The following is an 11,806-nucleotide window of genomic DNA, read 5'->3' on the forward strand; positions in this document are numbered from 1 at the left end:
CCCTCAATCGTATTTGGCATTGACGACCAAGTGTTAGACGTATATTCCTCGACAGTGTTCAGGCTGCCCTTATCATTACGACCGCCTAAAACGACAACTCTTCCTTCAAAATCCGCACTGATTGCAAGTGATCTCGCCTCGCACATTTTCCTTCAAGCTGTTGCCTCTATTGTCAAACTGCTTACAACAACCTGAATAACTCGAAGGACCTTTACCACCAAAAAGTAAAATTCCATCCATAAAAGCACATGCACTAAAATGTTCACTCGGGTATTTTGGCTACCTGTTCCCAGCTGTTAGTAATAAATGAATATTTTTCAATAGAATTTAATAAATTATGGCCTTCTAACCCACCGACCACATAAATATTACCTCTGCAGTAAATTGTCTCATGGCCGTATCGACATGATAATATTGATGGTTGTTCTTCCACAACAGAAAATTCTGTGCAGTGTCTTTGAACCGTTTTAAAGAATATCGGTTTATCTCTTGAGCCAAATGTATAACCTCCACTAACTATGATATTAAACGAGTTTTGATTACAAAACCTGTTTGAATAAAAGTTACTTGACTTATTTTGATAAACATTTCTTCTATTTTGCAAAATATCTTTTAGTAGTACAACGCAATCATCAATTTTGTTAAAAGTTATCTTCATTTTTCCAATTCTGTTTGAAATAATATTTGGTAACATCGGAAAACGAATTTTTAACAATAGATCTTTTGCATATTTTTTTCTATCAACATAGTCGTGTCTCATCCAATTATCAGCTGCATTTAATATTTCTAATTCCGAATCAACACGTAATTCAGAACTGGAAATAATCCGTGCAATTTGAGTAAAGTCTAACTCTAAAAAGTTAACAGTTTCGCAAACTGATGTAAAAAGACGTTCAATGTAGCGACAAGCTTTTGTGCGAAGATTTCTTAAACTGAAACACTTTGCCATTTGATAGTATGTAGCAACATTTCCACTATTAACTTTGCTCCTTATTCTCGTGAGAATTTTGTTATCTAGGTCTTCATGTAAATAAATACTGTTTGTCTTCAGGAAAGGAATAACATTTATTTTATATATACTTTCACTTCCTGAAATTTATTTTAAGAAATTATAAATATTTGGTAAATTTATAGAACATATGCATTACTTAGTATTTAAATTTTAAAATAAACTTATAAAATAGCTTATTTATATATTCATCAAAATGACTAAAACAACTATATATTGATTCATTTTAAAATAATTTAAAGTTTGTTTTTAACCTTGTTTATTAATAACTTCACACTTTTGCAAGTCCTTGTCATTTTGTATAGCTTTATTTTTACACTGCCCTATAAATTTACTATTTGAAGAATTTGCACCGAAACTTAATTTTCTTTGATTGAAAGTTGTAAGTTTACTTCTTTTTGCATCGTTTTGAAAATACATATAGTACCTGTAAAAAGTAATTAAAAACTTTATTTACGTCTTAAAAGTGAAACTGTCTATAAGAGATTAGTTTTAGTATACTGAAAATTTTAAAATAAAGTCTTGTTTATATAATGTTGCAATTTAATATAAACTAAGTTTTTAATAATCTAACCAAATATAGTTTTAAAACATATATTACTTTCTAACTATAATTAAAAAGAATAGAATAGTTAATAAAACTACCATTTAAAATTAAAAAAAAGCAAATATTTTATAAAAAAAAAGTTGTATACATAAAGAACTTATTGTAACTTATTGAGAACATGCGAAATTTTACATTTTTTTTAACATAGGATTTTAAAAACTAAGTTACCACATTTGTTTTAAATTGTTAATTAACTTTTAACTAAAAACACAGTGTCTAATCTATCTAAAATTAGTAGCAGTTATTTAAGCAACAAAATATAATTTTTAATTTTGATGACTTTTAAAGTATACTAGTGGTTTTGTTTTTAGTTTATTTTTACAAGCTAAAGCATTCTTAATTACAAAATGTTAGCTTTCATTAATCCATCAAAAATGATGTAAATATAGATTGATAAAAAGCAACTTATAGTTTTAACTACACCGTGTAAATTAATACACACACAATAGTTTTAACTTTTAAAAGCGTTTAATAGAGTTATAGGTTGAAAACAATAAAAATAACTGAATCACTTTCTACAGAGCCCAAACAGATGGGCTTTTAAATAATTTTTTACAAAAAGTTTTCATTCAAGTTTCAAAATAAATAGTACAAATATTTCATATAAACAATAATATTGCCTATAATTGCCAGCTATCACATTTGAATTTAAATACACAAACAAAACAAAAAAAAAACAGTTAAGGTAATTATCAAATTTTGTTCAGTGCAAAAATTTCTTTTATTTTAAACAAATAAGTAAAATCACAAACTAGTGACTGAAACATTAAAAAATTTAGTTACGAAATTTTAATATGAACTTTTTCGTATGTTTATAAGTATAGTAAAAAAAATTGCATCATATAGATGATATCTTAAACGAAATGAGCAAATTCATATTTTACAATTCCAAAATTAAAAAAAAATTAATATTATAGTCTTATTTGTAATTTTGTGATTTTAGTTGTTTGTTTAAATCATTGGTTTTTAACCTTTTTCATATTTTACCTTTTTTTAGAAGATAATTACCAAATATACCCTTCCTTCCAATAAATAAGATCTTAGATATTTTTTAGAAAAAACAAATAGATTTAATATTTAGTTTAATAAAACTAAGAACTGTGAAAAATTAAACAGTTTATTTAACTATAAAAAATCATTTAAAAACTAACTTATGAATAAAAAACAACAAGTAAACATTATTTACACAACTTAAACAAAATCAAAAAAATTTTCTCTTAAAACAAAGGAATATAACCCCAGGGTTATATTTATCTCTGGTTAAAAATTTTTGGTTTTTGAGGAAAATGAAATTTTCGCACTGAAACTCGTTCTGTATAAAATTACATAATTGCGTCAAATTTTTTTTTGTTTGATTATTAATGCAACGCACTTTAATTTTAAATTTTACAGCTGAGAATTGTAGGCAATTTTATTGATTTTATGAAACATTTTATTGGTTCTTTTGAATTCAAACTTTTTTAATAAATAGTTTAAAATCTTTTTTGGTGTGCTTTCCTGTAGATGATTTAGTTTATCTAATTTTATTCTTTTTTATATACATATATATATCTACATTTTATTTGCTTTGTGAAGTCTGTCGATGGTAAAAGAAGCAATCTATTTTTGGTATGTTTCAATTTTAAGAAAAGTATGCAAAACAAACTTTTCATTGTAAAGTTATTTCAGCAAGGCTATATTTAATAAATATCGAAAATAATTATAAAATATTTTAGTTTAGTTCAGCCTGAGATTTCTATTTTACCATACTTTCCTGATTTAGCCAGAGATTTTGTATATTTCAATACCAGTGGCATATTTTGACTTTTTAACCAAAAAAACATTTTTCGAGTGCTTTTTTTAATTTTATGCTTATTTACTTTTATTTGTCTTTTGTTAATAAAACTAATTATTTTAATTGATTTTATTTTAAATAATAAAAAAATTACCTAAAAAACAAAATTTAAACTTATGCAGTATCACAAAAATATAATTAAATGATAATTAAATATGAAAGAGTTTTAATAATGGTTTATAAAACTCTCTGGATAATACATTTGAAGATCTCTGAACCTTGTGGTCAACACATTTACATAGGAAACTAAATTAAGCAGTTATACTAAAATATCATCAATAATTATTTGTATTGTCTGAATGTGTATGGGGGCTGATTTTGGTTTTGTAAACTTTCGGAATTCGTTTGAAAATCCAATCCTAGTGGTTGACACATTTACAAAATTCTATACATGTAATAAATACAAAGATAAATAACATTTAATAAAGTATTGAAGCTTACTAAATTAATGACGTGGTCATGTTGTTAAAATGACATGGTTGTTTTTTTTTGTGTGCTACAAGAATCAAAACAGATTGCACTTCAACTTCTACAATAACTATTTATTTTTAATAAATAACATATCAAAAGACTCATCATGGTTTGTAGTTTTGTAAGTTTAGTTTTGTTTTTATCATAAAGACTTTAATAAACTTTTATTATAGTCTAAACTTTGGCTAAAATTAACAAGTACGTGCTTTGTAAAACAAACACGCATGTGTTTAATGCGCTTCAACTTCTACAATAACTATTTATTTTTAATAAATAACATATTAAAATACTCCTCATGGTTTGTAGTTTTGTAAGATTAGTTTTGTTTTTATCATAAAGACTTTAAAAAACTTTTATTATAGTCTAAAGTTTGGCTAAAATTAACAAGTACGTGTTTTGTAAAACAAACACACCTGTGTTTAATGCGCTTCAACTTCTACAATAATTATTTATTTTTAATAAATAACATAACAAAAGACTCTTAATGGTTTGTAGTTTTGTGAGATTAGTTTTGTTTTTATCATAAAAACTTTAAAAAACTTTTATTATAGTCTAAAGTTTGGCTAAAATTAACAAGTACGTGTTTTGTAAAACAAACACACCTGTGTTTAATGCGCTTCAACTTCTACAATAACTATTTATTTTTAATAAATAACATATTAAAATACTCCTCATGGTTTGTAGTTTTGTAAGATTAGTTTTGTTTTTATCATAAAGACTTTAAAAAACTTTTATTATAGTCTAAAGTTTGGCTAAAATTAACAAGTACGTGTTTTGTAAAACAAACACACCTGTGTTTAATGAGCTTCAACTTCTACAATAATTATTTATTTTTAATAAATAACATAACAAAAGACTCTTAATGGTTTGTAGTTTTGTGAGTTTAGTTTTGTTTTTATCATAAAGACTTTGAAAGACTATAATTATAGTCTAAAGTTTGGCCACATTTAACAAGTATGTGCTTTGTAAAACAAACATGCATGTGTTTAATGCGCTTCAACTTCTACAATAACTATTTATTTTTAATAAATAACATATCAAAAGACTCCTCATGGTTTTTAGTTTTGTAAGTTTAGTTTTGTTTTTATCATAAAGTCTTTAAAAAACTTTTATTATAGTCTAAACTTAGGCTAAAATTAACAAGTACGTGCTTTGGAAAACAAACACGCATGTGTTTAATGCGTTTCAACTTCTACAATAACTATTTATTTTTAATAAATAATATATCAAAAGACTCCTCATGGTTTGTAGTTTTGTAAGTTTAGTTTTGTTTTTACATAAAGACTTTAAAAAAGTTTTATTATAGTCTAAACTTTGGCTAAAATTAACAAGTACGTGCTTTGAAAAACAAACACGCATATGTTTAATGCGCTTCAACTTGTACAATAACTATTTATTTTTAATAAATAACATATCAAAAGACTCCTCATATTTTGTAGTTTTGTAATTTTAGTTTTGTTTTTATTATAAAGACTTTAAAAAACTTTTATTATAGTCTAAACTTTTGCTAAAATAATTAACAAGTACGTGCTTTGTAGAACAAACACGCATGTGTTTAATGCGCTTCAACTTCTACAATAACTATTTATTTTTAATAAATAACATATCAAAAGACTCCTCATTGTTTGTAGTTTTGTAAGTTTAGTTTTGTTTTTATCATAGAGATTTTAATAAACTTTTATTATAGTCTAAACTTTAACTAAAACAATTAACAAGTACGTGTTTTGTAAAACAAACACGCATGTGTTTAATGCGCTTCAACTTCTACAATAACTATTTATTTTTAATAAATAACATATCAAAAGACTCCTAATGGTCTGTAGTTTTGTAAGTTTAGTTTTGATTTTATCATAAAGACTTTAAAACACTTTTATTATAGACTAAATTTTGGCTAAAATAATTAAAAAGTACCTGCTTTGTGAAACAAACAGACATGTGTTTAATGCGCTTCAACTTCTACAATATTTATTTATTTTTAAAAAACAACATATCAAAAGACTCCTAATGGTTTGTAGCATTGTAAGTTTAGTTTTATTTTTATTATAAAGACTTTAAAAAACTTTTATTTCAATCTAAACTTTGGCTAAAATTAACAAGTACGTGCTTTGTACAACAAACACGCACGTGTTTAATGCGCTTCAACTTCTACAATAAATATTTAATTTTAATAAATATTATATCAAAAGACACCTAATGGTCTGTAGTTTTGTAAGTTTAGTTTTGTTTTTATCATGTAGACTTTAATAAACTTTTATTATCGTCTAAACTTTGGCTAAAATTAACAAGTACGTGCTTTGTGAAACAAACACGCATGTGTTTAATGCGCTTCAACTTTTACAATAACTATTTATTTTTAATAAATAACATATCAAAAGACTCCTCATGGTTTGTAGTTTTGTAAGTTTAGATTTGTTTTTATCATAAAGACTTTAAAAAACTTTAATTACAGTCTAAACTTTGGCTAAAATTAACAAGTACGTGTTTTGTAAAACAAACAGACATGTGTTTAATGCGCTTCAACTTCTACAATAACTATTTATTTTTAATAAATATCATATTAAAAAACTCCTCATGGTTTTTAGTTTTGTAAGTTTAGTTTTGTTTTTATCATAAAGACTTTAAAAAACTTTTATTTCAGTCTAAACTTTGGCTAAAATTAACAAGTACGTGCTTTGTAAAACAAACACGCATGTGTTAAATGCGCTTCAACTTCTACAATAATTATTTATTTTAAATAAATAATATATCAAAAGACTCCTCATTGTTTTTAGTTTTGTTAGTTTAGTTTTGTTTTTATCATAATGACTTTAAAAAACTTTTATTTTAGTCTAAACTTTTGCTAAAAATAACTAGTACGTGCTTTGTGAAACAAACACGCATGTGTTTAATGCGCTTCAACTTCTACAATAACTATTTATTTTTAATAAATAACATATCAAAAGACTCATTATGGTTGTAGTTTTGTAAGTTTAGTTTTGTTTTTATCATAAAGACTTTAATAAACTTTTATTGTAGTCTAAACTTTGGCTAAAATTAACAAGTACGTGCTTTGTAAAACAAACACGCATGTGTTTAATGCGTTTCAACTTCTACAATAACTATTTATTTTTAATAAGTAACGTATCAAAAGACTCCTCATGGTTTGTAGTTTTGTAAGTTTAGTTTTATTTTTATCATAAAGATTTAAAAAAAACTTTTATTGTAGTCTAAAGTTTTGCTAAAATTAACAAGTACGTGTTTTTTAAAACAAAAACGCATGTTTTTAATGCAGTTAAACTTCTACAATATTTATTTATTTTTAATAAATAACATATTAAAATACTCCTCATGGTTTGTACTTTTGTAAGTTTAGTTTTGTTTTTATCATAAAGACTTTGAAAGACTATAATTATAGTCTAAAGTTTGGCCACATTTAACAAGTATGTGCTTTGTAAAACAAACATGCATGTGTTTAATGCGCTTCAACTTCTACAATAACTATTTATTTTTAATAAATAACATATCAAAAGACTCCTCATGGTTTTTAGTTTTGTAAGTTTAGTTTTGTTTTTATCATAAAGTCTTTAAAAAACTTTTATTATAGTCTAAACTTAGGCTAAAATTAACAAGTACGTGCTTTGGAAAACAAACACGCATGTGTTTAATGCGTTTCAACTTCTACAATAACTATTTATTTTTAATAAATAATATATCAAAAGACTCCTCATGGTTTGTAGTTTTGTAAGTTTAGTTTTGTTTTTACATAAAGACTTTAAAAAAGTTTTATTATAGTCTAAAGTTTGGCTAAAATTAACAAGTACGTGTTTAGAAAAACAAACACGCATATGTTTAATGCGCTTCAACTTGTACAATAACTATTTATTTTTAATAAATAACATATCAAAAGACTCCTCATATTTTGTAGTTTTGTAATTTTAGTTTTGTTTTTATTATAAAGACTTTAAAAAACTTTTATTATAGTCTAAACTTTTGCTAAAATAATTAACAAGTACGTGCTTTGTAGAACAAACACGCATGTGTTTAATGCGCTTCAACTTCTACAATAACTATTTATTTTTAATAAATAACATATCAAAAGACTCCTCATTGTTTGTAGTTTTGTAAGTTTAGTTTTGTTTTTATCATAGAGATTTTAATAAACTTTTATTATAGTCTAAACTTTAACTAAAACAATTAACAAGTACGTGTTTTGTAAAACAAACACGCATGTGTTTAATGCGCTTCAACTTCTACAATAACTATTTATTTTTAATAAATAACATATCAAAAGACTCCTAATGGTCTGTAGTTTTGTAAGTTTAGTTTTGATTTTATCATAAAGACTTTAAAACACTTTTATTATAGACTAAATTTTGGCTAAAATAATTAATAAGTACCTGCTTTGTGAAACAAACAGACATGTGTTTAATGCGCTTCAACTTCTACAATATTTATTTATTTTTAAAAAACAACATATCAAAAGACTCCTAATGGTTTGTAGCATTGTAAGTTTAGTTTTATTTTTATTATAAAGACTTTAAAAAACTTTTATTTCAATCTAAACTTTGGCTAAAATTAACAAGTACGTGCTTTGTACAACAAACACGCACGTGTTTAATGCGCTTCAACTTCTACAATAAATATTTAATTTTAATAAATATTATATCAAAAGACACCTAATGGTCTGTAGTTTTGTAAGTTTAGTTTTGTTTTTATCATGTAGACTTTAATAAACTTTTATTATCGTCTAAACTTTGGCTAAAATTAACAAGTACGTGCTTTGTGAAACAAACACGCATGTGTTTAATGCGCTTCAACTTTTACAATAACTATTTATTTTTAATAAATAACATATCAAAAGACTCCTCATGGTTTGTAGTTTTGTAAGTTTAGATTTGTTTTTATCATAAAGACTTTAAAAAACTTTAATTACAGTCTAAACTTTGGCTAAAATTAACAAGTACGTGTTTTGTAAAACAAACAGACATGTGTTTAATGCGCTTCAACTTCTACAATAACTATTTATTTTTAATAAATAACATATTAAAAAACTCCTCATGGTTTTTAGTTTTGTAAGTTTAGTTTTGTTTTTATCATAAAGACTTTAAAAAACTTTTATTTCAGTCTAAACTTTGGCTAAAATTAACAAGTACGTGCTTTGTAAAACAAACACGCATGTGTTAAATGCGCTTCAACTTCTACAATAATTATTTATTTTAAATAAATAATATATCAAAAGACTCCTCATTGTTTTTAGTTTTGTTAGTTTAGTTTTGTTTTTATCATAATGACTTTAAAAAACTTTTATTTTAGTCTAAACTTTTGCTAAAAATAACTAGTACGTGCTTTGTGAAACAAACACGCATGTGTTTAATGCGCTTCAACTTCTACAATAACTATTTATTTTTAATAAATAACATATCAAAAGACTCATTATGGTTGTAGTTTTGTAAGTTTAGTTTTGTTTTTATCATAAAGACTTTAATAAACTTTTATTGTAGTCTAAACTTTGGCTAAAATTAACAAGTACGTGCTTTGTAAAACAAACACGCATGTGTTTAATGCGTTTCAACTTCTACAATAACTATTTATTTTTAATAAGTAACGTATCAAAAGACTCCTCATGGTTTGTAGTTTTGTAAGTTTAGTTTTATTTTTATCATAAAGATTTTAAAAAAACTTTTATTGTAGTCTAAAGTTTTGCTAAAATTAACAAGTACGTGTTTTTTAAAACAAAAACGCATGTTTTTAATGCAGTTAAACTTCTACAATATTTATTTATTTTTAATAAATAACATATTAAAATACTCCTCATGGTTTGTACTTTTGTAAGTTTAGTTTTGTTTTTATCATAAAGAGTTTAAAAAACTTTTATTATAGTCTAAATTTTGGCTAAAATTAACAAGTACGTGTTTTGTAAAACAAACACACATGTGTTTAATGCGCTTCATCTTCTACAATAATTATTTATTTTTAATAAATAACATAACAAAAGACTTCTAATGGTCTGTAGTTTAATGAGTTTAGTTTTGTTTTTATTATAAAGACTTTGAAAGACTATAATTATAGTCTAAAGTTTGCCTAAAATTAACAAGTATGTGCTTTGTAAAACATACATGCATGTGTTTAATGCGCTTCAACTTCTACAATAAGTATTTATTTTTAATAAATAACATATCAAAAGACTCCTAATAATTTGTAGTTTTGTAAGTTTAGTTTTGTTTTTATCATAGAAACTTTAAAAAACTTTTATTATAGTCTAAACTTTTGCTAAAATTAACAAGTACGTGCTTTGTAGAACAAACAGACATGTGTTTAATGCGCTTCAACTTCTACAATATTTACTTATTTTTAATAAATAACATATCAAAAGACTCATCATGGTTTTTAGTTTTGTAAGTTTAGTTTTGTTTTTATCATAAAGACTTTAAAAAACTTTTATTTCAGTCTAAACTTTGGCTAAAATTAACAAGTGCGTCTTTTGTAAAACAAACACGCATGTGTTTAATGCGCTTCAAGTTCTACAATAATTATTTATTTTTAATAAATAACTCAACAAAAAACTCCTAATGGTCTGTAGTTTTGTGAGTTTAGTTTTGTTGTTATCATAAAGACGTTGAAAGACTATATATATAGTCTAAAGTTTAGTCACTTTTAACAAGTACGTGGTTTGTAAAACAAACAGATATGTGTTTAATGCGCTTCAACTTCTACAATAACTATTTATTTTTAAAAAAAAATATAATAAAAGACTTCTCATGGTTTGTAGTTTTGTAAGTTTAGTTTTGTTTTTATCATAAAAGTTTAAAAAAATTTTATTATAGTCTAAACTTTGGCTAAAATTAACAAGTATGTGCTTTGTAAAACCAACACGCATGTGTTTAATGCGCTTCAACTTCTACAATAACTATTTATTTTTAATAAATAACATATCAAAAGACTCCTAATGGTTTGTAGTTTTGTAAGTTGAGTTTCGTTTTTATCATGAAAACTTTAAAAAACTTTTATTATAGTCTAAACTTTGGCTAAAGTAATTAATAAGTATGTGCTTTGTAAAACAAACAGATATGTGTTTAATGAGCTTCAACTTCTACAATAATTATTAATTTTTAATAAATAACATATCAATAGACACCTAATGGTCTGTAGTTTTGTAATTTTAGTTTTGTTTTTATCATAAAGACTTTAATATACTTTTATTTCAGTCTAAACTTTGGCTAAAATTAACAAGTACGTGCTTTGTAGAACATACAGACATGTGTTTAATGCGCTTCAACTTCTACAATATTTATTTATTTTTAATAAATAACATATCAAAAGACTCCAAATGGTCAGTATTTTCTAAGTTTAGTTTTGTTTTTATCATGAAAACTTTAAAAAACTTTTATTATAGTCTAAACTTTGGCTAAAATTAACAAGTACGTGCTTTGTAGAACGTACAGACATGTGTTTAATGCGCTTGAACTTCTACAATATTTACTTATTTTTAATAAATAACATATCAAAAGTCTTCTCATGGTTTGTAGTTTTTAAAGTTAAGTTTTGTTTTTATCAAAAAGACTTTAAAAAACTTTTATTACAGTCTAAACTTTAACTAAAATAATTAACAAGTACGTGCTTAGTAGAACAAACAGACATTTGTTTAATGCGCTTCAACTTCTACAATATTTATTTATTTTTAATTAACAACATATCAAAAGACTCCTAATGGTCTGTAGTTTTGTAAGTTTAGTTTTGTTTTTATCATAAAGACTTTAAAACACTTATATTATAGACTAAATTTTGGCTAAAATAATTAATAAGTACGTGCTTTGTGAAACAAACAGACATGTGTTTAATGCGCTTCAACTTCTACAATAACTATTTAATTTTAATAAATAACATATTAAAAAACTCCTCATGGTTT

The 11,806-nt window shown here is 24.4% G+C and overlaps 1 protein-coding gene across 1 annotated transcript; it reads right to left on the minus strand.

The window, feature by feature from the left end:
* Positions 1–262: 262 nt before the first annotated feature.
* On the minus strand, positions 263–949 carry LOC145832681 (kelch-like protein 10). The gene has a single exon (XM_082939983.1). It carries the CDS (start codon positions 947–949, stop codon positions 263–265), a length of 687 nt encoding a protein of 228 aa, XP_082796109.1.
* Between the last annotated feature and the right edge of the window lie 10,857 nt (positions 950–11,806).

Source organism: Thalia democratica, chromosome 3 (assembly GCF_965202585.1).
Source record: "Thalia democratica chromosome 3, ktThaDemo2.hap1.1, whole genome shotgun sequence".
NCBI classification, from domain to species: Eukaryota; Metazoa; Chordata; class Thaliacea; order Salpida; family Salpidae; genus Thalia; species Thalia democratica.